The 27,170-nt window shown below is 37.1% G+C and overlaps 2 protein-coding genes across 2 annotated transcripts; one reads left to right on the top strand and one right to left on the bottom strand.

Moving 5' to 3' along the window:
• Positions 1–102: 102 nt before the first annotated feature.
• On the bottom strand, positions 103–12,759 carry LOC145460320 (3-hydroxy-3-methylglutaryl-coenzyme A reductase-like). Its single transcript, XM_081445089.1, has 21 exons — positions 12,504–12,759; positions 11,140–11,251; positions 10,730–10,817; positions 9,778–9,862; positions 9,123–9,228; positions 8,914–9,020; positions 8,621–8,731; positions 7,695–7,798; positions 7,515–7,539; positions 6,729–7,247; positions 6,453–6,568; positions 5,905–5,983; positions 5,639–5,797; positions 5,258–5,343; positions 5,089–5,160; positions 4,376–4,481; positions 3,813–3,983; positions 2,861–3,084; positions 2,214–2,289; positions 1,326–1,480; positions 103–1,114 (listed from the first exon to the last, which is right to left on the bottom strand). The coding sequence occupies exons 1-21, from the start codon at positions 12,672–12,674 to the stop codon at positions 1,060–1,062; spliced, it is 2,727 nt and encodes a 908-aa protein (XP_081301215.1). The 5' UTR covers positions 12,675–12,759; the 3' UTR covers positions 103–1,059.
• A 430-nt stretch (positions 12,760–13,189) lies between these two features.
• On the top strand, positions 13,190–23,908 carry LOC145460553 (heterogeneous nuclear ribonucleoprotein K-like). The gene is made up of 17 exons (XM_081445405.1): positions 13,190–13,259; positions 15,631–15,695; positions 16,208–16,329; positions 16,727–16,750; positions 17,110–17,142; positions 17,823–17,866; positions 18,406–18,478; positions 18,733–18,840; positions 19,544–19,564; positions 19,687–19,738; positions 19,856–19,911; positions 20,372–20,608; positions 20,789–20,822; positions 21,199–21,275; positions 21,583–21,632; positions 21,704–21,823; positions 23,258–23,908. Exons 2-17 carry the CDS (start codon positions 15,671–15,673, stop codon positions 23,286–23,288), a joined length of 1,107 nt encoding a protein of 368 aa, XP_081301531.1. The 5' UTR covers positions 13,190–13,259; positions 15,631–15,670; the 3' UTR covers positions 23,289–23,908.
• The last annotated feature ends 3,262 nt before the right edge of the window (positions 23,909–27,170 follow it).

Below are 27,170 nucleotides of genomic sequence, written 5' to 3'. Positions count from 1 at the left end.
ATTTTTTTGCTCTCGCAAGGCGTAAAGTGAATAAATTCCGCTGTTGAGAAACGCTGTTTAAGAAACGAGCATAACGATTTTTTTCTACCACAATTTTAATTGAAGTTGTAATTTTTCCAACATGTAGAAATAAAATTTGTATTTACCTATTGACAAGACACTCACTAGATACTTTGTGGCAAATGAACAATAGTTAATAATATATAAAATTCTTGCAGATGATTTCATCTCTTGTCATGACATGAATGTAGTTTTAAAATAAGTAACATGTTCTTTTATAACGATATTGTTCTTTTTGCTGTATACACATATATTAAAATTCATTTAAGTGTAGTTTTGAATAAAGTTAATTGAAATATTCATAGATGGCTTTTGGAATATTTCAACAAATATCTGGCCTAGCGATCCCATTAACCCTGTCACTCCCAGAGCAGAACACAAGTCAAGTAATAAGCTACAAGCAGACTTCCTTTGGACTCATCACGCAATCTTTCCTTCTCAACAGACGTTCGTGAGGGAAGATTGCGTGACGAGGGTAGAGCCGAGCAAGCTTGGTTGACAAAAGACTAATTATACGACTTCATTGATGTGATGACCACAGAACCTTTACCCGGCCTAATACTTAGAAAATGTTTCACCGGCAACAAAAGCATTCTGATTGACGAACTTCAGTCACTGGTCATCTTAGCTGTCTTTTGACTTTTTAAGCCTGAACATGAAGCCTTAGCCTGATCTGAATCTCAGACGGTCCGATGTCGCTCGCTCTCACTCCCTCCTGAGATCGAGCAATCTCATGATCATACCATCTGAGAATCAGGCGAATGGAGCCTCAGTGTGTCACCATTAAATGGAAGTTCTCAACAGTAGCTTCTATCGTGAAACTTGTTGACTTGCTTCCAACTCGGGCAGAATGAGGCATCAGTGTAATGAGGATGGTGGTAATGTTAACTCAGTGACACTATCGAGATGTGTCAGTAACTGCCTCGCCCTTGTCGTTAGTTGTTCAGCAACATTTGCTAACTCTTGGTGGTAATGAAAAGCGAGTTGCGGCTAGGTTTCCTACAACACTGCACAATTTTTGCTGGCATCTTCTGTTAGGAGATTTACGGTCGACCTAATGAAATGAAATGAGAAACAAAAGACCGGTAAGTTGATTAACAGGAATCTATTGGTAACATTGGTGTGGCGGGAGAAAATCTGCATTTCTCTCCAAAGAGAACATATGTGCCCAAAATCCAAACCAAAATTAGCGCTGTAGTAGATATTTAGGACTTCATATCTCTTATATGAATGCACACTTTAAACATACAAGGATGTTTAAATACCTGTTAAGTGTTAAGTGACTTTTCACGAGATCACCTGAAGCGAGAGCTGAAAGTAACGACAACTCTCCAGCAAGGACTGTGCTACACACAATTTGTGCAAGTTTTGTTGAATTCTTGCCTGGCTCCGATTTGTTGGCTCCACCAACACCAAGCATCTGAAAAATTGAATGACAAAACTCTGTGACATTGAGGATTGACACTTTAATTGGTATTGCATCTGGCAGTTATTGGGCATTAAAATAGGTACATCAGTTCTGGTACGGTAAATCCTTGAATTAGCGCCTCTCCTCAAGTGTCCCCTTAGAATAACGGCCCCTGCTTCCGCCCAAAATTTTATAAGTGCCTCCCCTTGAATAAGCGCCACCTCCCCTCCTCCTGTTTTATGGAAGAGTACTGAGACAGCAAAGAATGTGTAGTTTTGGTCGTGTTCAGTCACAAGCAAGTGATTATCGACTCATTTACTCACAGCATATTGACCGTCCCAATGGATGGTAGTGAAGATCTGCTGATTCATTGCCTAAAGCTTAAGCAATATATTAAAAAAAACGATCATATCTGACCATGATTTGGGAAAAATTAAATAAGTGCTGCCCACCCTCCCCACCCCCGCCTCAATTACGTGCCTTCCTCAAATAAGTACCCCTGTCTTCTCCTAAATTTGAAATAAGCACTCCGGGCACTAATTTGAGGATTTACGGTGTGTTTCTTTTCACTTGTCCACACCACACAGATGTGGGTTGTTTAGCCCCTAAGTTAGAATAGCCCCTAACCTGTACGTCTCCAACCAGAAGTTGATTATTCCCCAACCTAAAGTTGAGTAGCCCCCAAATCAGGACAGCTTCAAGTCCATATGTCACTGTCAGTAAATAAGCAGCACTATAACATTACCTTAAGACAGGCTGACTGGGGACCAAGAACAGTACCCCCTCCTACTGTTCCAACCTCCAATGATGGCATTGTACAGCTGACAGAAAAACAAATTGAGACATTCACACAGTTGTCCAAACACACCAAGAACATGCTGCACAGATTGAAATACTGATAGACTGTAAGTCTGGTAGGGGAGGTGGGGGGCAATCCCAGAAAAATTGGGTGGGGTGTGCGATGAGCATCTTGAAACCCTTACCCCATTTCAGACCCAATGGCCTTATGTGCACAGGGGGATAAGTTAGCAACTGATTTTAGACCCAACCCAAAATTCAATACCCCATTTCTGACCTAACCCTGAGTCCCTGACCCTGAACTGTCCCAAGTGACAATTGCAGGGTTGCAAAATTTATATCTGGGAAATTAGCCTACAAACAAATCTCCCTTGTGTCAGAAAGGAATGTAGCCCCCTACACAGTCTTTTGGCTTCCTCCTCACTCCTCCCTCTTGTGGAGGAGGAGTGTGTGACAGGCCAAAAGAATGTCCACATAGACAGCTAGATCAGATGAAATGAATGACGACCATGTGAACTTAGCAGTAGAAATCAAGCCTAGCTAAAAGGTCACTTGTTTACATCTGGTTTGTTTCCTTCCTTTCCAAACCTTTACCTGATGTATAAGTCTTCTTTAGTGGGTCCACAAGGCTCTAATAAAGTGATGCAGTTGCAACTAGAAACACACTGTGCAGGGTCCTGGCCTGTGGCTATGAATATTGCTGTCACTATGTTAGCAGCATGAGCATTAAATCCTCCGATGGCTCCAGCCATGGCAGAACCAACAAGATTTTTGCTGGCATTGAGTTCTGTAAGTGCAAACACTGTTGTCTTCAAAACCTGACAACAATAAAATAGAACATCAAGTTACATTTTAAACAATATTTATTGGATGGGGTGTTTTGTGTGATTCCCGCAATAATCAAGGGGGAGGAAAGTGTTAACAGCCTTCCTAGTCTGTCCACAGACCATCTGTTTGGTCTTGAGTTTGTTGAGATTGCAATTAGCAGAAGTATTAACTGCAGGAGATTTGAAAAAAAGTCTGAATGTAAGGGGGTGGCCCTGGGGACCGACTTAAGTTTTTGCACCTGCCTTGCAGCTGCTCTTGCACTCTGTGCTCACATCGCTAGTATGCTCAAAGAAAAATAACTCACAGCAAAAAATGTCAGTGGGCAGATTTGCGGTTTTCCTCAGTTCTTTTTGATCATTTTCATTATTGGTTATTCTTTTATACTTGACTACTTGAACTGTGATTTTTTCATACATTGTTTCTGTAATATCCACTGTCTTCTACATTTTGTAGCTGGAAGTGTGATTACTGGTAACACCAGAAAATATTTGTGGCTGTGTTACCCCTCCCCCCCCCCCCTTACTCAAGCAAACATGCTTAATGGGTGCAAAGTATCCAGAATTTTCTACAGCTCACAGAGTAGAAATGAGACTGAAATTTATAATAATGATGACAACAAGAGGTACAGGTTTGAGGCAGACCATTTGTGCAACCTTTGATGTCTACTGGACAGCATGCATGACATTTATGGCATGTGCTTGATATGATTCATATTCACCTTATGAACAACATGTCCTGGTACAATAGCCTCACACACAACAGACTTCCCTCTGCCTTCAATCCAGTTTATAGCTGCTGCCTTTTTATCTGTACAAACATTTCCACTCAAGCTTAACACTTCCATAGTAGGGAAGTGCCCATGCAAGCAAGACAGGGCTTTCTCTGTTCCCTGTCAGAAAAAATAAATCAACCTTTACTCATTCTCCCAAGTTCAAAATAGTCTTATTGGTCAAAGAAACTGATCTTTTTCCCAGGTTGGGGGGGGGGGGGGGGGGGTTGTGGGAGGTTTGAGAAGGTGAAAAGAAGAAGGGATGAAAAGTCATAGTTCAGTCTCCTTTACTGATTGTTTGACAGTCTTTGAATAATAATAATAATAATAATAATAATAATAATAATAATAATAATAATATTTTCAAGAACATTACTGTTATTATACTAAGAAAGTAGTGGATCTCTTAATCCTTACCACCTGTGATGTCTGCTTAACAATATTAACAATTTAATATTAATTAATATTATTTTAGTATTGCAAAAAGTGCCAGTCAAGTTGAAACAATTTACCTTTGACACCATGTTCATGCCCATAGCATCACCAGTGGTTGCTACAAATCTGATGAACAACAGGCGACCAGCAACCACTCCTTTCACAGACTGTAATCTTGCAAACCTACAACAAATTTAGCATATTGTGGTCAGAAGAAATACTACACATATTAGACTTTTGTCTGGAGAATTGTGGCTACAGTGAAACCTGTATTAAGTAAACCCCACATTAATTGGACACCCTCTATTAAGTGGACACCAGCTTAAGTTCCAAAATTTTCTTCCCACATTTACCGTAACATAAACCTGCATTCAGCAGACACCTCTATTAAACGGATGCAGACACCAATATTAAGCCATTTTGTTGCCCAAACCCTGCAATAAGCGGACACTTCAAGGGCTCATTTTACTTCTAAAGGTTCAGCTGAGACTCCTTAACATTACTCAATGATATTGTTTCAAAGGTAAGTGATTATTCCAGATTGGTGCCTTGATTGACTGGAAATTGTACTATGAGCAGTATCAGCTAGTCTTTGATCATACACTGTGTTACCCTGTGTTACAAAAGGGTTAATAATTAACTATTATTGAACAACATACTAGAACCTCTTTTGAGCAGACACCATGTTAAGCGGACACTAGTGAGGGTCTCAAAGCTGTCTGCTTAATACAGGTTTCACTGTAGTTGGAAATAGTATAAAAATATCCTCAGTTTCAACTGCTGGACTAACCTGCTTGTGCTGTCAAACACCTGTTTGATTTCCATAAAATTCTTCTCCTCTTCTAACCACATTTTCACATCACTGTGAAAGTAAAATTCAACTTCAGATTGTAACCTTCCCATGAAATTTTAAAAAATTCTACCTTGAACAGGGTGCTAAACATGCACTGAAGATTTACCTGGCAAGTAATGCTGAAGGAAATCTTACAACAGGTCCTCGTGTCATGCCATCACCAAACACAGAGCTTCTTACACCACCACTCAGCTGCAAGAACACATGAATCACTAAGAAAAAGTTTAATCCTTAGGAATACTACTACTCCCTAGAGTACAAGATGCAAGTGTACACTAAATTCTAAAACCTTATGTAAGCTGAATTCTTATCTACTTAGAAACATGCATCCTAATTCCTTAGAGCCCCAAATCAACCCTTTTGCTGTCCAGTTAAAAAGTGATATTTGACTTTAAAATATTTCTTCTACAGACAAAACGTAGAAATATGAAGAACTTTTCTACATTATAAACATATATATTTTATGGATTAATGAAGACAAATGTACCAGGAGAGCTCGGCATCCTCGATTCGTACTTGCTACAAGACATCCTTCTGTGGTTGCCATGGGAACATGATAGTTTTCACCATTAAGCAAAAGAGGTCCAGCAACACCCACAGGAACAGGCATGTAACCAATGACATTTTCACAACAAGCTCCCACAACCTGAAATACAAATCAGCATGGATAAAAGTTGGTCAAAATACATAATTGTTTCTATTACTGCTGTAAACAATCTACGGGACATTTTGTAAGCTGGTGACAGTACTTACATCAGAGTAATTGTAGTGATCACAAGGAAGATCAACTAAATCAGCAGCAGCTGGAAGTTTCTTTGATACCACGTTCCTCCTGAGAAATCCCATAAATATATATATTAACATTGAAAGCTACAAGGTGGCATCTCCATCCCCCACTTTCTTCTTGCTACTTACATCATTCTTTTTTGAGGGTTTTTTGCCATAATTTCTACATGGTTTTCCCAAACATCTCAGCATATAATATTAGAAACCAAAAACTACCAAGGCAATTTCAGCTTCATGTACATGTACTTGGGTTTTGGACCAACAATTCATTATAAAAAAAAACCTGGCATAACGTGGTAAACAAAATCAAAAAGGTTCATAAATAAAATTAACATTTCAACTTTAGTTAATAAAACCAAAAATGATACAATACTTTAAAAGATAAGCAAATAGAGTCTTCTTTTTCGTATTAACAAGTATTGTCTCATCTAGAGCAATGAAGTTGCTGATGCTATCTGTTTATGTCCAATCTACATGTTAAAAATGGCTGTGACATCAAACATAAGAATCTTTACCTGATCTTTACTGCCCTTGCTGGATCTTTTAAGACCTTTTCCAGCTGATGCCCAGGAATGGCTTTAGATTCAACCAACATCTGTATTTCCTTATCACTCAAGCTAAACACTCCATCCTGGAAAGTAATGAATCAGGGGCAATAAATTTTAAAACTGTTTTATTACTAACCTTAAGGTTTTTTAAAATCTAAGGTTACATACATCTTATAATAAGACATTTATTCATTCCCTAAAATAATATTCCACATTATAAAGGAAAAGTAAGGTACAACATACTGATTGCTTCAACATCAGCTTGCACTCTTCTAAGCTCCGTTCTTGGTGGACTGCTGGTGGACTGCTGTCTGCTCTTATGAGCCCTTCAGGATGTTGATTATCATCGCTCATTTGGCAATCATTAGCACGGTCGCCTTCGCTTACTGTTCTTCTTCTATCTGACACCTTCGTTCTCACATCAACACCACTGGAGTCTTTTTCAAATGCTTCATCAACTGACTCTATTCTTGGCAGACGACCAAAATCAGACCTTGGTCTAGTAATCTTTTTTGAAGCCATGCTTTTTACACTCCCATTTTTAAGGAATAGAGCCGAACTTGGTCCTTGTTTGTTTTTCTCTTGGCTTGAGCAGGCTTGTTCAGATCCTTCAACTTGGTCAGTGACTCCCACAGTGAAGGGTGCTTTGTGATCTAAGGATGTCAGTTTTTGCTTGTGCTCAACATGATCATAAATTCTGTCCTCATTGTCCATTAACAAGTATCTAACAGCTAGGCCAAGAGCAAAGACTACCACTACAATCTGAAAGAAAATGTCACAAGACAATCACACAACTGATCAAAATAATCATGACAAATAACAAAGAAAGAGAAATGAAAAAACTTGAAAACTAGAGCTTTTTGCATACATTATTTCTCAAAAACAAAGTGCAAATCAACAAAAACAATTACACAATGATTCAAACAAGTCAGTCTGCCAATTATTAGCTTGATCTTGCAAAAAATAAAATTGGCCAAAAAATCGATATACACCCTTTTTGCACGGAAGCTGTCAATTTGAATACCTCACCTGTTCAGTATTTCCCTCCAAAAACCTAAAAAAAAAAATTCAAAACAAGATCTTGAGATTGCTATGCAAACAGGGTGTCATCAGAAATCAAAAAAGGAGGGAGAAGGGGGGGGGGGGGGTCTGTATGATAAAAAAAATGGAACTTTATAAAGTAGTTGTTGCCGATGTACAATCCTTTACCTTTTAAACCCACTTTCCTCAAATGAAGCATCATGAACACTTTCATGGCTGTCACCTTTAACCATTAACCATCGGTGCACATGAATCAACATCAGACCTGTGGACTAATATCAAAAGCCAAGAAATTACTCTTTATTACCTCACCACTGGGCTAAATTTGTTGACTTGTTCATAAACTACAGTATCAGCCTGTATAAATCCCAACATCAACCAAAATTACTAAAGGAGCTATGATGCATCTTGAAAACAGTAGCCTAAATGTTTCAAGCTTGTCTTTAAACGTTTGTTTCTTTCTTACCCTACTAAACTTTTATTCAAAGGGTGCCCCAATTTGAAGGTAACTTTGTAAATGTAAAAGAATTACTCAGTCCATAAATATACCATAACATTGTCACAGCAATTTTTCTTGGACAATTCAGTCCAAGGGGGATAGGTGCAATGAGGTTAACCCTATGTGAGGCACCAATCTGTGAGACAAGGCCAGACCACAAAACCGGGAACTACTTGCCCTACTCTTTTTGCAAAGTGTATGGGTTCTTTAACATCCCCCGCTAACGATGTAGCACTGAAGATGCAGGAGATGGGGCCTACGATTTATAGTCTTTATTTGAGAAGACTTGAACATCTAACCATTTTCAGATATAATAATTTACAAAGGCAGCACATACTCCTCAGTTATTTTAAGACCCTTAGTAATGACATAGTCCCTTTAATTTCATTCTTACAAAATGCATAGACTTTCTGACTGGAGTGACTTTTAGAAAGGTCATTGGAAAAAAATAATTAAAATTCAAACTAAGGAAATGATACTTCATTACAGCACTACATAACTACTTTTATAAAATTAACATTAAGAAAACAACAACAAAAGAGAATTCCTATTTTGACCAGGTCTAAAGAGAATGGACAAGAAATATGATTGATACCATGATAAGCTTGACACCCTGCACCACAGGGTTGGGTTCAAGTTCATCCACTGGGACATCTGTACTCTCTAATTGCCACCTTGGTCTACTGTGACCCTGTCCTGTGCACAGCTGTAAAACGTAAAAGATTGCAGTTAGAAATTACTGCTCCCAGGTGTTCTTAAAAAAACGTACTGTTCTTTCGAAAAACAAGATAGAAAAGCTAGAAACATGAAGAAAATGTGTCATGCAGGTCACAGAATGACATTCACTTGCATATGGAGTTCTAAATTTAAACAGAAAACTACAAATACCTCTAAAAACAATGATAGACAGGCTGGAAAGAAGGTCATGAAGATCACATAATGGGTAACCAGAGACAAACAGCCAAACTGACAAATGGTCTCCAATTCCATGACTCCTGCAGAAAAAAAAAAAACAATCAGTAACCGCAACCAAAAAAGGAAAGATGAAAGAAGTTTGAACAAACTAAATATCAAAATTCATATTGGAAAGTACAAACCTGAAAGGGTTCCAATCCCAATAACCAAAGTTCCCACAAGAGTATTAAGAGTGACAGCTGGACCCAAGGAAGCAATACTCTCAGCTATCCTGCTAGGCACTGCATCCTAACAACACATCATAACATGATCTTAGCACGTCTTACTAGCATATACTTTAATAGTAATTATATAATGAAATTGCAAGTCAATGCATGTTTAAGAAGAAAGTTATCAAAGTTAAAAAGACAGTTACTGAAGTGGCGTGACCTGCAAATAGCAGGCACACGCTCAGAGACATTTTGAATTTCAGTTAAACGTATATTTATCACGTCTATGAGCTAAGTTGCTCATACAATTATTGTGTAGAGAGTTTATGGTTTTTCGAACAGAAGGTTTGTGTCATTTAGAGATTACCGTGTTACCATTTTTGGAAGCGTTTTCGGCCTGATTGACAAAGAGTTCTGAGTCTACTGCTTATGAACAATACAATTTAATAAACCTTGTTCCACGTTATTTACATGTATACACCAACCAAATCAAACTTTTACAGGCAGGTATAAAAAGGTGGTTGTAGTTCATTTAATATTTAATGAAACAGATACAATATTTGTGCAAAACAACTGGCAAAAAAGTACAAGTTTTATCCAACACCAACAAGCAGTGATGTATACTCACACATGTTGGAGACTGAAGAGTGTGTCTCACTAATGAGCTCGCTGTATTGAAGTCACTCAGAAGAAAAAAATATGGTAAAGCTTCCCTGAAACACAAAGAAGAATAACAAGACAAACCTAATAAGATATAAATCTGTAGATAATCTGTCTCAGCCAAATGGCACAGGGGTGTTTTGGTCTACCTGGTTAGAAGTCTCGTATTTATAAAGATGGGCACAAGAAAGGATCTTGTTAAAACAAATTGTACATATTTACAAAAGTGTCATAAACTTGGCTGTGATGGATAATACAATGTACATCTGTGAGTACAAAAATTTATATCTAACAAATTATAGACCCTTTTCATAAATGACTGCCAATTTAAAATTCTTTTGTATACATTTAAATTAGCCTTACTAAACTCGTTTGGGAGTAAAAATTCCTTTGAATTATCAACTCAAAAACTAGGTCAGTCGGGCTAATTTTAATACTTACAAAAGAATTTATAATTGGCAGCCATTTATGAAAAGGGTCTATACCCCTATTCATGTGTATGGTTATGGGTCTCAGTATTAAGACAGGCAGCAGACAGAGAATTTCTCAGGGCAAGCTGTCTGCTTTTTTGCATGTTAAACAATAAACTGAGGGCTTATTGTGTCTGATAGTTCATCTTGTTTTACAATAGACCTAATTATACAACACATGCAAGCCTAATATACATATGAACATTATTTTATTCATTTGGACTGATTATGTATTCAAAAGAATTCCATGTTTTCCCTAAAGGACCAGTGAGTGTAAAACTGATCCTCAAAAGACAAGACGTTGTTAGGTTTGGCACATATGTTAGGGATTTAAATTAATAATATACACATTCCCTGGTTTTGCACGTAAGAGTCAACTATGACTTAAATCTAGAGCCTCAAAAATTTGGTAACCATATTCCAATACTCAGTTCCAGTCATATTCCTCACCTTACAATCCAAAAATCTCTGCCATATAAATTGGCAACAATAGAGCTGAAAACTACACAGGAAAAGATAGCAAACACAGACACAAATCCTGAAAGAAGAGTAAAGAAAGATGCATATTTTAGATCAGAATACCGGTAAAACATTTTGATTGTTGTTAATAATGAAATCCCAGGAACATCGATAAATTTATAAAATAACTTTAGACTAGAATGTACTAGTCAGTCCATCAACAGAGAGAAAAACATGGACACATTTTGGCAATTAATGAGCATTGTACCTGTTTACAGGACAAAGAGCAGCTTGTTAGATGTTTAGCATGTGCAACATATTGACTTTATTAGCCAGTGAAGGAAATCATTTCCTTCACTAGCTAATAATTTAATAATTTGATCAGAAAATAATTATCTCACCTAATATATATGAAGATCCTTGATGGATAAGCTTTTTACATTGAAGATAAATACAAACAAGTGCAAAGAAGTAGCTTGTAGGACCAACATGTAAGCCAGCTGGTAAAGATATCTGGTAAGGAAGACAAATGGAATTATTACAGTAAAATCTATCTTTCTTGATATTTCATTTTAACCTATTATCCATTCTTGCTTCTTTTTTGAATGTTGTGACTTCTCAAACCACACAAATGTCATGATTATATATAAATACACATTTACAATTGCACACTAAGTATTAAGGAGGTGAAAGATAAGCTGACCAGCAGTATGAAACACTTGACCCAACACAGACTTAAACTAAAACTGACTGTTGTACAAGTTATAATACACAAACATACAATATCATAATTTGTGTATACATATACTCAGATGGTCAAGTAGTTGGTCAAGTAGTCAGGCGATACCAGTCAGGCTGTATTGGGTTAACAGAATCAATGTTTAAATTTATATACTGAGCCATTTTTCTGGCAAGAGTTAACACTAATCTGGACCCACTGATGTTAAATGTCAATTTCCTTTGTTTTTCCTGTGGTAATTATTAGTGAGTCTGATTACATAACTTTCACAGAGAGTTCAGCTGAATGCTAGCTGTGATAAGAACTCATTAATCCTCATATGCCTGTCAACTGCCCTAATCCAAAATGGCATTTAATTTACCAAGTTGATAATAAACTGAGCATAAACATCTCCACCTTGTGGTTGTATATATAAATTTAACTTTCCGTGTCAGCTTAGTGTAGAATGCCAATATGCTTTTGAGTGTGGTTTTAGAAGTCTTTGCCTTGTATGGTTAATGACTACGTTTGCAAATGTAGTTCCGACAAAAATATTTGGGCGGAAGAAAGGCTGTTTACCCTAATTAACTGAAATAATCACTTTCTCTGGTTAAGACATAATACACAACTTTGTGGGGGTGCGTTTAGTGTTTACAATTACACCTTGCACGAAGTATTTCCGTCGACAAGTCTGTAAACTTCACCGCAAACGGGATTAGTCATTAGAATACATTCGCGCTATTCTAAATATTTCCGAAGGAATTACGTCTATTTAGGAAAATTTCCTGCTTCAGAGAAACAGAACTAGCTTGTTTAAGATGATAAACTTTCATGAAAAAACTATAAATTAACTCAAGCCTTTAAAATGTCATCGACAACCAGAATTCCTTTATCCTGGCTAGTGAACTAAATTCCGATTAAAAACGCGTTTCGCAGATCCGTCCAGGATCTTGGGTACTGGTATTTTATAACATGATAAAACAGCTTACTAAGGACTTCAGTAGGGGTAAATCGAAGTCAAGAACTTTCCCCATGAACATCACTGACCTTTTCGCCGGAACTTTCGTTCTGTGCACTTGTGGAGTGTGTTGCATCGTAGATATTCAAACTTAACAAACAAACAGTTCCAGTAATACAAACCAACAACACTTCAACCGGACGGCAAGAACATTGCCTTCCATGGTTGTAAAAAAGACTGTAAATACCACCGTGCGACATGGCAAAGTTTGACACGTATAAAATTCGAAAGCCGAAGAAAAATCTTACTCCCTGCTTTCTTGCATGATAATTTATGTGACAGGCGACGTGTGCCTGGTTGCTAAGCCAAATGACGCAACAGCTGAGGGGGGTGGGGTAATCCCCTCCTGCTATTTATAGCGCTGATCCGAAAACTCTAGGAAGAATGAAAATATGTCTAGTATTGAACTTGAATATGTTTTCGTTAAAAAGTGCAAGACTTTCTGATATACCTATTTTATTCTATTCTATAAAGCCCGGTCTTCACTGGTCTTCACTAGTAGGGCACGCATAAACCTAAAATTATGCATAAGCCTAAAAGAAGCTTATACCCTAGTGGGACAGCCGCGACATAAACGTTAGCATAAGAATATCTAAACCGTTGCGCCCTTATGCTTATGCTTATGATGTTGAAAGATGAGAAGACCGAGAAGACGCTGACAAAAGTCACGTGACAAAATCAGACCTCGCTGGACAAGCATTCTGGGATCTATTCCCACAGTGCTTAGCAAGCATCCAGAACGCGTGCACCAGGTGTTTTTGAGAGGAACGGAAGGAGTGAATTTGGTGAGTAAAACTTTGCTTATTTCCCCTTTTGAACGGACCTTGCTGAAAAAGAATAACTTGAAAAGGTCAACTGAATACTTGTGCCGGCTTTAGAGGTATAAAAGTGACTGGCTTCCGAGCTAAAATGTTGTAAATTGCATCTGAAAATTCTCACGCATGCATGCACACAACTGGTGTGTACGCCGAATTAAAAATCGGTCATAATCGCTTTGGAAAACTACATTTTCTCTTTCTTCAACGCATTTCTTGTGCCTCCCGTAAACTTTAAATGGCGATCAATTCGAAATGAAAACACCTGAAGAGCAAGACAACACTTGCTTTCGTCTTTGAAACTAGCTACAGTACCATTACAAGCATGTAAACTTGTAAGCTTATTATTTAGTCGTACGTCTCTTTCAAATCTAAAATTTTCCGCCCATGTTCTCTTACAAACAATCGATATGCCAAGAAATAATGTTAAGTTACCATTTTTAGCTGCTTTCATTGCCTTTAAACTTACCAGTAAAGTGGAAGAAATTGAATTATTAGAAGATATTTTGTTCTTGAGATTACTGTGCAACAATGCACAAACGTCATACAATTCCCACTTCATTACCAGCCTCGAGACCAAAATTGCAAGATTCCATAATGTGGAAGAAAATACTGCAAAGTTTTGTGTAGTCTGTGGGCTCGAAAAAAGTGCCATCCTGTCATGTGGGACGAGTACACTGTAGATTCTCCTGCTGGGCAAGTAGCTTTTCACTCTCTTTTGCCTGATGGGCAAGGGATCAGGCAAGTGGTCTGCCAACTAAATTGTTAAAAGAGTGAACTATGACTTGCCCAGGGCAAGCAAAATTGTAAAGCTACTTGTTCCAAGGGCAAGCTGGGACTCTCTTTTTTTGAGTCCTGAGTCTCCTTCGCAGCTGTTATTTGGCTTACAACGTTAAGTCATTTTGGTGCTCTGTTATGGTATCTATATTTATCACATAAAATTAGTGGGACAATTTCCAAAATTTGGTAGAATGATGGGCAGTTATTTCGAGCACAGATTAAGATCCATTTGACATTTCTGAGACTGTGCTCATGATAGAGACATCTACTGATCTTGAGTGGTGCAGTTGGCAAATATCCCCTGTGAACAAAACTAAGTTTGGGGCAATTGTTTTAAATGTATAGCAAAGACCTTACTATATTCAGTTGTCACATAGCCAAATGCTCTAACAAGTTTAAATACAGCTGAGTTTTTAAACATAAACTTGTCTTGAGCAAGATATACATTGTAACATCCATCATCTGATGAGCATGGAACACAGAGAAACCTTGAGTCCCTGACAGGACATACTTGTATGGTCTCACACCCATGACAAGATAATTACATGTAAATCTTTCTTGAGTTATTACTTTTTGGAATTACATTTGATGGTCAATAGTATTGTATGTTCTTTGTAACCTGCTATACCGTATTTTCCCGTGTATAAGTCAACCTTTCAAGACCTAAAAATCAGTCCAAAAATTCGCCCTCGACTTATACATGGGTCAAAACTTGAGATCCAAGCGCCAGTCAAATAATTAGCATAATAATTGTCTTTCAATGTTAACAAACATGTGATAAGCGGCAGCACAGTTTACAACGTACGTTCGCTTAGCGATCTGTCTCTCCATATCAGAGCTTCAAGTTAAAATGCATCAACATTTATTCGTTAAATTTTAACCTGGATCTTGTAGACACTCACTGGCTCAATTTTGTCATAAAGAACCAATATTTTTCCTTTAAATAAAGCTGTAGTAAAGCCGCTCGGAGAAAATATCTTTCACGCTTGGAACTTCTCTGCTTGGTAACCTGGCAGGATACGAGTGCGAGGACTTCTGTACCAGTACTTGACCGATTTCAAGGCTTGACTACCAAGTTCCCAACACACGCTTTGCACTTTGTTTATGGCGTCATTCTGAAAGTCGTGAGCTTCTTTGGTGTTTTGCCTGTCTTATAAAGCCACTTTTAATCTCTTCGCACTTAAAAAGGCTTGTTTGAAATCCTTACGTTTGATTTTTGTGAGCATTTTACAAAAATTATCATCGAAAAGTCTGCATGCACATGTGTTGCTAAACTGGGTAAAACGCTTGTATACGTGCCATAATAAGCTTTAAAACTGCGCATTGAAACATGCTGTGATTTGTTTACATATCTGTGGTAGCTGAAAGATAATTTTAAGAAATACAAGATAAGTTTTCCAAGAAATTCTTACCTGGAAATTAAGAAAATCTAGTTTTTGGCCTCAAAAATTGGGGTCGACTTATACACGGGATCGACTAATACACGGGTAAATACGGTAACTTTTTACTTTTATTGTGTTTTGTCTATTGGCAAACCCTTGTCTTATGGTGTGTCTTATAGGAAAACAGTTATTGCCTAAAGTGTACTTTTTCAATTCGTCATGGAACAACATGGAGGTGACCAAGGTAATTCTACTTATCTACTATATTTAATATGTGTCACTTATGTTGTACAGTTCTACATGTATGATAAAGTTGAATGAAAGCATCAAGTGTGTTCAGTTCCTGATGTCTGCTTGAAAAATGTATTTTTTTTCTAAAACTTTCACCACAGTTTGATTTATCAGATATGTAAAAACATTCTTTTTGGGGCGGGGCGGGGGGGGGGGGGGTGTCACCAAAATTGCACTGGAAACAAGATGTTTGAAAGACAGTCCTAATTCTGAAAAATTGAATTTCATTACTGAAATGGCTCCAATGTCTGTAAGCCTAGAGGTAGCACAAATATATCCCTAAAGGTGCAACCTTTTTTTTCTGGGCTTGGGCTTGGTGCAGAGTTCTTTTGATTCAATGATTATCTGGTCATACATGTATGTTCCAGACAGCATTTTCGAAGAAACATTCCAGGGTTATGAAAAGTGATAACTTGTTATCTGGCTCTCTTTGATTATTGTTGTTTTTATTTTTGTCCAATACAGGGATGGGTATAAAGAGACCAGCAGAGGAGGACTTCAATAGCAATGTTCATGCCAAGAGGGCAAAGGATGAGGAAGATGGTTCTGGCCAACAAGCAACACTTCGATTTCTTCTCGAAAGCAAGGTCAGAACTCTTGAAAGTATTCAAAGACTAATACAATACCGGGACTACTGGTAGTAGATTGAACAGTGACCAATAAACCATGAATGTAGTAATACTACCTCATCATATATTTTGGTAGAGTGTTTCCCTATTTCTGTTATGTTTGATCTTTGTCAGACATGACTGTCAAATCGCATGCTAACTGCCAAACCAGTTTGGTTTTTGCTTTAGTTTGGTTCAGATTTTGATGGTAATTATGAGACCAGAGGAAACAAGTTTGCAAATTAAAACAGTTTAAAACTACAAACAAATTTTAATTGTATTGTGTATTTCTGTCTGTTTCAAGTTACATACTAAGTGAATCTCACCATTTATAGTTTCATTAATGCTACCATTTATTTTTGTTTTGGTGTTATAGGATGCTGGTGGCATTATTGGCAAGGTAATGCTAATTTGAGTCATAGGAAGATTACACAGTATTGTCAAAAGCAGTTTATATTCTGATGGTGATTTTGCTGTTGATGTTGGTCGATAAAAATTACCATGTGGTATACTGTATGTTGTGATAATGATGTAGTCACACAGTAAATTAATACAAATTTGAATTAAGATGATCTGTGTTGGTACATTTTAATTTCATCCTGTGCATCAGCTTGTCAGTAGAGTGTTGTACAGGATTGCATGCCTTAGTTAATAAGTTTACATTCCATGTTGTTGTTCCAGTTGTTGATCACAACATCCCATTTTTGTTTGCCAGAAAAGTAACTTTTACTGTAAACTGTTTTCTTTTTTTTTCTTCAGGGAGGTCAAAATGTGAAAAGATTACGGAGTGAGGTATGAAGTAATAGCCTTTTTATTTAACTTACATGATATGCAGAGTATTTCAACATAGTTTGTGCTGAAAGAGATTTTCCTTGTGAAATTGATTTACCGATTAATGAATAAAACTAGGATTAGTTAGAGTTAAGGATAAGTTACATTATCCATTTCTTCCGTTTCATTGTCATCACTGTGTGTAACTATCAAGATAAGCAACAATTTTGTCACATCTGTCCATAATGATATTGATAAACATATATCAAATTAATTATTTTATGCAAAGGAATGAACATTGACAGAAATATTCTAGAATGATGACTTTTACTTGTGGATACAAAATCTTAGAGATGATATCATCTGTTAGTCCACTTCATTCCAGTGTTTCTTTGAATGTATCTGTTATTGAATTGCAACATTTTAGGTTACAACACTGTCATTTCCCAGACTTTTGAAATGCGTGCTGTTAACTCCTTCCTTTCCCTTGTAGTTTATCCGGCTAATCAAGTACCTTTGTAGTTGTCAGATGCTCTGTTCTGCCTCTTGGAATAATAGTTTATCCCTGCTAAGTTGTTGTTTTTTCTCTTGTTATTCCCTCTTTGCTCCCATCCCTTGCCACCCGATCCCAATTGCCCAACTGTCTGTCCGTCCATCCACCTGCCTGCCCCGTGTTGGTCCCTGTCGTGATCTCACCCAAGTACAAAGCAGTGGTCAATGTCCCGGATACCAATTCCCCTGAGCGGTATGTCCCATGGTTCACGTTAATGTGTGTCCTGCCCGTCCCTAACGTTACACTGCATGTCATTACAGTGTAATGCTGTAATAATTTAAGGGATTGATTCTTGTCATAAATTGACATAACTTCAAAGTTAATTTCAAGTTGTGTTACCAACTAGTATTTATTGTTGTTGAGTGTCATAGATGTATGTTTTGGTAGATTGTGATTTTGTGTCTTTGTAATGCTGTGCATAAAATTAACCATTTTAAACCCTGTGTAAGAAATACTTAGCATGAACTGATTATTGTGGAACTGTTCACAGTTTGGCTTGAAATGTTTTAAGAAAATCAAAGATCTGACAAACCAGAAGTCTACATAGTCTTCCACCAGAGATGTTGCTAATTTTATAAATTGTCTGTTAACATACCTTATCTTCTGCAAATTAGTCATATCTAGACTTGTTGTCAAAAATTTGCCTTAGATAACACAGTGTGTATGAAATTGTATTATTAAGTCTTTGTCACCATGTGTATATTCTCATGTAGGTATTTAATTGTTTTCAGTGTTTTGACAATCACTGCTTTCCTGGAAGATGCAATAAGGATTTTCGAAGAGTGCTTACCAAAGATTGGCGAGGTAAAGACATGTATACAATGTATGCTTTCTCTTACCTTCGTGGTTTTCTTCTTAAGGAGAACAGAAGGTTTCATGCAAAATCATTTTGTTTTGGTCACAGATTATGCACCACTGTTATCTTTTCCCTGCATTGATTTTTCTTAAACTATCAGCCTTCATGTGGTTCTGCAAGTAATGGATACCAAGCACAATTTTTAGTTAAATTAAATGCCCTCAGTGTGGTTGATACAGTTTGCTTTATTTTACGATTTTAGCGTCAAACCCAAAATCCAAATGGCAAGGAAATCCAGATGCTTGTCCAACGAAGTCAGGTTGGGAGTGTGATTGGACGTGGTGGATATAAGATCAAGGAAACAAGAGAGGTACTAACAGAGAGTGTGACTTGCATGAATATTGAGCTGAAGAGTCATTGTACAGGGATATTTTGACCGATGACCAATTCAGCAGTTTCAATAGCCTGTAGAAACAAAAATAAATGAAACATATTGAGTTTTTGGTTTGGACAATGCAATACTTTTTACATGCATATAGGCTGTCAGATTTTTGCTTGTTCAGACTTGGTGTGTGGTATGTTCTTATTTAGATGAAATTGCTGTGCCTCTTAACAGGTGAACTCTGAAATTCAAAATCTACGGTAATTAATTAGTGATTGCATTTTTGGCTGCCATCAATCATATAAATACAACGATAACTGACCAACCTTAAAAAAATAAGAAACAAAAAAATGGATGGAAATGTACCAGTCACACCCCACGGACATGACCTTTTGAACCTGTTGAAGTAAACTTCTGTTTCATGAGAGGTCAACTAAGATGTCAGACAACAATCTGCAAACTACTGATTGAGCAGAGTTTGTGCATTACTGAAATGAAATACTGAAAGTTTGAGGGTGAAAATCATTACAAACATACATTCACTGCATATGACCTTGTTTCATTATAAGGATTTAAGCACAGCAAAAAAATTACAAGAATGTTAACGCAATTGTTTTTGGGACTGAGTTTTCTTATTTTGTGCTAGAAGTTACTGATTCTTATGATTCTCTTCACTTTGGTTTTTTTATAGCAAACTGGAGCGCAAATTAAGGTGAGAACTTGTTCTGTACAAAAGTGCACAATAAACATTAAAGAAATTGAAGAAATTATTAAACTATTTAAGCAAATTCCATAGTGTTATAGCATGAAACAACTTCATTTCATTATTTTTAGGTTTTTGCTGATTGTTTACCAGGATCAACAGAAAGGATTGTTTCCATTCGTGGTGGGGTTTCTTTTGCTATATTGTTGTTTCATGTTAAAAACAGTTTTTCCTTGCCTATGCAAAATTTTTTAGTGGTTTACTTTGTCTGATGGTACTCTGTGGGATTATTTTGTACAGGTTCTGATGATGTGATAGTGGCTTGTGTTAGGGAAGTGATTGACCAACTGAATCAAGTAAGCATATTTAGCATGGAAAATGGTGGTATCAATTTTAATCCACACAGCAAAGACAGAATTCCTTTCTGTTCTAAGGAAACATCCTCCTGGTCAACTCAGAGAGGTTGTTGCCATCAGCATGGCAGAGGGGTTGAGTTTGGGATCGCTGTGGTACAATTTTTGCTAGCGTCAAGAGTGTATAGATTGTATACCCAGTACTGTGTTGCTGACTTTTCTTGATTAAGCTACCCAAGGCTTCTTTTACTCCACATTAATTATTTTGCTGTATTTGACCTATGAGTATGAGTTTTGTAATGATTTTAGAATATATTGCTTGGTTTCAAATTAGGTGGTACAAGGAATGGCAATTTATCTTTATAGCTACCTCTTTTTGAAAATGCATGTTATTTGGAGTCTGTCTAGTGTTTGATATTGTAGTTTTTAATTGTATTTCTTTGTTGCTTTGATTCCCATTTAGACACCATTAAAGGGGCCAGTGTCATTGTATGATCCATCGAGACCTAATGACTGGGATTATGGCGGAGGTTATGGAGGTGGTGGTGGTGGTGGACGAGGACGAAGTGGAGGAAGAGGTGGAGGGAGAGATGGAGGTGGCAGAGGCCGTGGTGGACGTGGAGGTCGTGGTGGAAGAGGGGGTGGCAATTTTGGTGGAGGTGATAACATGGGATTTGGAGGAAACTTCTCACAGGATTTTGTAAGTTTTATTCCTTGCTACACTTTCACAAAATTGCAGTTTCCAAAGAATCAAAAGTATAGTGGGCACTGAGTTGTCATTCCAAGAAATTGTCAAGTATCTAATAAATACCACAAAGTGACTCAAGAGACAAGTGGTTAAACTGTAGGATTCAGGCATTGTTTTCATTTTTAATTTCAGGGTGGCGGTGCAAACATGGGAGGAGATATGGGAGGTAAAAATTGTTTCTCTGGCTTAAAAAATTGTTGCATTTGTGTGCTTATCCCTTTAGTGGATAGTATGGTATCATTCTGGTAGTTTTGGTGAGGAAGAAACCATTAAAACCTAAGATGCGTATGCAAATTAGAGAAAACATGGTCAATACAATTTTTTAGTTTGTTTCTTACTTATTTTTCTTTAGGTGATAAACAGACAGTGATTTGTTTTCTGTTGATGGACGATACATTTACTGGTCCATCTTTTGTACCACTGCTGTGTGGTATCTCCTATTAAAGTATCTAAGATCTCAAATTCTGTAATGTAATCTTGCTGGAACTAAGTGGAGTTATAATAATGATAATCCTTGAGTTGTTATGTTTGTTTGACTGTAGGTCAGTGGAATCAGGGGGGAGCTGGGGCAGCACCTGGAGGAGAACAAACTTCAACTCAAGTTACCATCCCCAAAGATGTAAGTAATGTCATTGGACATGGCAGGATTTGGAGTTGGCATTAGACTGTTTGTTTCTTAATTGTTTATTTAACCCGTGAGTTCCTGTAGCAATAAGATTTGGTGTGACTAGGGTTCCTTGGACAGTGAATGGAAACACAGAATTCCAACTGGTGTGACTTTAGTTACTTTTTGACAAGTAGTTTGACAATTTTCTTTTCGACAACTTGAACTACATTTAATGAAACTTTGCAGACCTCATTGCATATAAAAAAAAAAACACAAATTGAACTCATGATTAAAGTATATGTTTTATTTACAATTGCAGTTGGCAGGATCCATTATTGGAAAAGGAGGTGAAAGAATTCGACAAATAAGGTAAGGCGTTGTTGCACTGCAGTGTTCCCATGCTAATACTTTAGTTGCAGCTCACTTGTTTTATCTTACAGACAACGTAGTGGTGCAAACATCAAGATCGATGATCCTCTTCCAGGCTCTAATGACAGGATCATTACCATCGGGGGCAACCAATCCCAGATTAATTTTGCTCAGTTTCTACTTCAACAAAGGTGAGTGTTGTTCTTCTAAGCTGAACATCTTCTAGAATACCTTGCTTAAGGACCTATGTAATGATACGTACTAAATTACTTTCAAATTGAAGGACACCTCAGAATGATAGTTTTCTAAGATAGGTAACACTGGAGAACTTTTAAGAATGAAAATAAATTAAGTTGGTTCTGACTGAGAAAGATTAAGATTGAGTGCAAACAAAATTTGGCATTTGCACAACTTTGTACTTTAAATGAATTAACGTTTTACATTTTAACGTTTTGAATTAATATTGTAGACATAACTTATTTGATCAAATAAGCACCCTCTCTCGAACAAGCAGCCCCTCTTTAATTAAGTGCCTCCCTTGAACATAAAATTTGAAGTAAAGCACCTCTCCTCAAATAGGCACGCCTCTTACACCCTCTCCTCCCTGCTAAAAACAGCAAGAATTTATAGCGGAGCTCCGGCGGCCCAAAGGGCCGCCAAGCAGAGCCCCATACTCATATAGGAGAGAAAAGGAAACCCATGAGTTGATTTTCTCATGGTCATCGTGGCTACCGGTATTGCTCGTGGGCGCGTACGCACGACGGCGACGACAACGATGACGGAGTCACGCAACATGGCTGCCATACTCCGAATAATAGGTTGACAGAGACATGCAGTCTTGGTTTACCGTGTACTTCTTTGATATTGGACATCCATGTTATGATCAATTGACACCTGTCAAAACAAGGTATCCGCTGACCAGTATCACGTGACCATATCGCGGGCTCAAGTTTACAGCCTATCGAGGTCGCGTGTTTTTTTGAAGTTGACCGCTGACCAAGTGCTGGTTTTCGATTGGATCGCGGGCTCATCTCAGGTTAACTTGTTGAAAACAGGGCAGAATTGTACGGAAGCCGGTTAACGCTAACCAAGGATTAAAAGTTAACCGAATTATAACTTTTTTTTCTATACAAATGTTTTTTGGCTGCTTTGGTTTGTGTATATAGTGATTATTAAAACTCAAAACAGAAGGCCAAACAATATACAGAAAACCGCGCCGCAAAGCTACAAAACTGAAATCAAAATTCTACCTTTTCCTTTGTTATTTGGCTCTGAACAATGCGGCCCAGGAGCTACGCTTTTAGGCTGGCCTAAATCTATATATTAGGTATGGCTACACTAGGTTTACAAGGTGACTATCATCGACAACGATGAAGATGGAGATGACGAGTACCTTCAACGTCAAGACTTTAGTACATGCTACGTCACAGAAAACAAACAGAGTCCTATTGATGTTGTTAAAATTAATAAGCACTGTCCGCCCCTCGATTGAGTGTCCCTTAGAACATACATTTGAAGTAAGCGCCCAGAGTACTTATTAGATCAAGTAAAGTACTGTTACTAAAAGCTGATTTCAAGTTGTATGATAAAAGTGTATCTAAGTAATAGTTTGTTTTGTTTTACAGTGTACGACAGTATTCTGGCAAGAATTATTAGAAGCTGAACAGGGGAAATATGTTTGTCTTCACATGCAGTACGATGCACCCAAGACATCACATTATTTACCATCTCTATTAATTACAGCTCTTTTTCATGGGAAATCATGTTTTGTTTTAAGCTTTTTGGAAAGAGAAGACAATAATTTAAAATTGTTTGTAAAATACTCCTTTTACTAGTTGGAAAGTACTTTTAAGAAAAAAACTACTTAAACTTGTACCTCATTTTATGTACACCAGTAAACGCCTTCACTGTACTCTACAGTACAGGGTAACATTCTTGAATCTTAAAAGTACTGTATCAACTTCAGGCATCAGTAACATTATGTAGAGGACTCTTATAAAAAGTTATAGAAAAAGGGAGATTTTTAACCAGTAGGATTTCCAAATTAATTTTCATTTCAGGACGCCAGATCATTATGTAACATAGTCAAGTGATTATTGAATCTTTGTGTGTGTGTGTTTTTTTTAGCATTTTTTTTTTTGTCCCTTTTCTTTGTGTTAACGCTGGGCAGTGGCCTCTAAGATGTTACTTTATTGTGTCAAAAACTGGTTGTTTGCAGCAAACTTAATAAAGCTGGTCAGCTTTTAGGCTGTGTGCATTGATTTGTATTCAGTTTTGCTCCAAATGTGATTGTCTTCACAATGCAGTACAGACACAAACTTGCACTTGAGGGTTGAAATGGCTCATTTAAAGGTCCAGGAAAGAAATATAGTCTAGTAACAACTGAAACAAGTTATCTATGCACTAATTTATAAAATAAAAATTTAAAAGGAGGAGGGTAGGGAGAAATTTTCATATATCCCATGATACATCACCTCAAACCTCAGTCGAACCTCTCCACTCCACCGCGGCCACCTTGGGGACAGGAAAGTGGCCGTTAAACAGAGATGGCCTCTATGGGAAGGAAGGGGTGTAACATGACACCTGTTTTTTGGGAGGTGTGCATCGTTTCTTATTCTTATTGCTTATTTCTTAGATGCTTATTTTCGCATGTTAACACTACGCAACACGATCAAAGTATATCGATAAAACAGAAATGGTAGGTAGCGACGCGCGTCACGGATCAAGTTTGGTGTCTTTTTATAAGAAAAACAATAGGGTTTTGAATACACCGTTCGTCGGTCAAGGTTATTTTGGCGGTAGAGACGCGTTTCAGTGGTCGTTGCCGTAGTAGAGAGGTTAATACCGAAAACTTCAGAAAGTAACGACCCTCGTTACTTTCGGAATTAGCAGCCTTCGGGGCTCGTTACTTTCGGGAGCTCGTTACTTTCGAGGGGAGAGCAAAACACGTTATATAAAGTTGATAGGACTGAGCTCTTTTTATGAACTAAGAGACGGAAATCCCTAAAAACAGTTCTTCCGTTCCATATTCAATCTGCGTTGGGGTGGGCTCTTCATCACTATACCGTGTTGTCAGTAGTCAGCAGGAAGGTTTGTCAGATACCATAAACTGTTTGTAGCTATATTAGTCTGCGGTAACAATTTCTCAGTGCGATGGAGGAGTTTTAAATTTAAATGTAAAGAAACGTTCCTTTTAATATCCTGTCGAAAATAATATTAATTTAAATCAAAGTTTGCTATAGTACGTTCCTGTTACAGTGTGTACTAGTACTTGATTAAACTTCGATGGGTGGGTTTTGTTAAAAGTTGTGTTCATAACTGGGATGATCGATCATTCATGTCTTAAGAACTTTCTACGCAGTTCAAATTTAATACATATTTCATATAGTCACCTGCATTCTTCACCCTCTATGGGTATATTACGAATTAACAAGGTGACCAGCTCCCAGATGGCTTGATAGCCTAGTTGGTAGAGCACTGCACCGGTTTCGCAGAGGTTAGGGGCGGGTTCGAATCCCGTTCAACTCTAATTTTTATTTCATTATCTTCGGGTGTTATTGCGGTGATCATTCATGTCTTAACGTCTTCCTCCGCAGTTCAAATTTAATATATTTTATCAAGAGATGACGGGTAAATTATCACAAAATGCAATTTCGTAAAGAGACAACACTAGCAAAAAATGCAGCACTGATGTAGATGGAAAATCTGCTTCAACTCGCTGCAAATACTGTTCCTGTCAACATTTGCAGACAACATGTACGATCTCTCTACTCAAGCGAAAGGTTTTCAAAAGAAGAAGGCTCTGTTAATACGCAGGGTTGTTCGTCAGTGAAGGTTCCATTTTTTGCAGTACTTAAAGCTATTCGGGATGCCGGAGGCCAATGGGCTAAAGAGTTAAAATAAACTATAAAGCAGTTTTCGTTAAAACGATAATAAAAAAAAAGCATTAGGCCTAAGAAAACAAGGGACGAGAAATCATACCTGTCTATCAATGTATCCGCCAGGGGCGTAGCTAGGCTTTAAGCCATTAAGCACGGGCTTAACAAGAACTTCTGTAAATAATTTTTTTTAGTAAACGTAGCCAAAAGGCCATATTTTCTTTTTCTTACTATTCACTAGGGAATCACCGCTATATGAAGGTTTTATTTTGAAAAACAAAATAATGACTTTCAGTCTTATACATGAAAAAATGCCTTAAGGCAATTAACAAAGCAGAACTTTGAAATAGTTTTGCGCGCGAAAATTTAGTTGATGTACTGTTGTTGTTGTTGTTGTTGTTGTTTTGTTGGACGTTGGCAAAATTTGATATATAATTTCCGCTGTACAATTTGGGCTTAACTGGAAAAAATGACAGGCTCGAGGGCCGAATGAAAATCAATGAGTTTAGGGGAAAAAAGGATAAATACTTTAAAATCTCAAGGAAAAGAAAAAGAAAAAGGAAACAATAAATTCCTGCGTGGCAGCGATAAGACAAGGAGAAACACAAAACACCAAAACAAGCAGTCGTTAACTGAGAACAAGGAAAAAGAAACAATAGTTCTTATTATAAATAAAAAACGGGCTGTATGCGGGATATTCCCCCGTGTCCTGCAGTCCATCGGGGGAAGGGTTATTCGACCCCCAGGCCATTTGAGAATAACCGCTATAATAACATATGGTGATTCGAACCCGGACATCCCTGAATCCCATGGGCAGTGAGCAAAATTAGTGAAGTGTATACTATGCTAATCTAGGTATTCTGATTGACAGCTTATACGTACTCTGCTCGTTACATACAGGCTTGAATAACTTCCGCCGGCCCAATTTCCAGAACAAATCCAATTCTTTCGCCAGCAAGAATTCTACCAGCGCAAAGTCGAATTGTTTAGCAGACACAGAAGGGAATTTGAGCAGAATTTTGAAAGCTAACCGCCTGAGAAAACTAGTGGAACCAAGTTAAAGCTTACATGTAACTGATATAAGCTCTAGCTAACCGTATACAAATGTAGTCCTAACTTGACTCCACTGCTCTCTCTCGAGCGAATGTCCAGAGGTGTTATCTATAGTTTCCTCTGCCTGCGCCAGCGATGAATAATAATAATAGTAATAGTAATAGTAATAGTAATAGTAATAGTAATAGTAATAGTAATAGTAATAGTAATAGTAATAGTAATAGTAATAGTAATAGTAATAGTAATAGTAATAGTAATAGTAATAGTAATAGTAATAGTAATAGTAATAGTAATAGTAATAGTAATAGTAATAGTAATAGTAATAGTAATAGTAATAGTAATAGTAATAGTAATAGTAATAGTAATAGTAATAGTAATAGTAATAGTAATAGTAATAGTAATAGTAATAGTAATAGTAATAGTAATAGTAATAGTAATAGTAATAGTAATAGTAATAGTAATAGTAATAGTAATAGTAATAGTAATAGTAATAGTAATAGTAATAGTAATAGTAATAGTAATAGTAATAGTAATAGTAATAGTAATAGTAATAGTAATAGTAATAGTAATAGTAATAGTAATACTAATAGTAATAGTAATAGTAATA

Source organism: Orbicella franksi, chromosome 1 (genome assembly GCF_964199315.1).
Source record: "Orbicella franksi chromosome 1, jaOrbFran1.1, whole genome shotgun sequence".
NCBI classification, from domain to species: domain Eukaryota; kingdom Metazoa; phylum Cnidaria; class Anthozoa; order Scleractinia; family Merulinidae; genus Orbicella; species Orbicella franksi.
The sequence above is the reverse complement of the archived record's forward strand: the minus strand, read 5'-3'. Positions and strand labels throughout refer to the sequence as shown.

Excerpts from the sequence above, each read along its gene's own strand:
- LOC145460320 (XM_081445089.1), bottom strand. The coding sequence starts at position 12,674 with ATGTCGCACGGTGGTATTTACAGTCTTTTTTACAACCATGGAAGGCAA. Across the intron at positions 5,798-5,904 it reads ATCACTACAATTACTCTGAT|GTTGTGGGAGCTTGTTGTGA; the intron begins GTAAGTACTGTC and ends TTTGTATTTCAG. Across the intron at positions 4,482-5,088 it reads GTGTTTGACAGCACAAGCAG|GTTTGCAAGATTACAGTCTG; the intron begins GTTAGTCCAGCA and ends AATTTGTTGTAG.
- LOC145460553 (XM_081445405.1), top strand. The coding sequence starts at position 15,671 with ATGGAACAACATGGAGGTGACCAAG. Across the intron at positions 16,751-17,109 it reads CTGGTGGCATTATTGGCAAG|GGAGGTCAAAATGTGAAAAG; the intron begins GTAATGCTAATT and ends TTTTTTCTTCAG. Across the intron at positions 19,739-19,855 it reads AAGGATTGTTTCCATTCGTG|GTTCTGATGATGTGATAGTG; the intron begins GTGGGGTTTCTT and ends TATTTTGTACAG.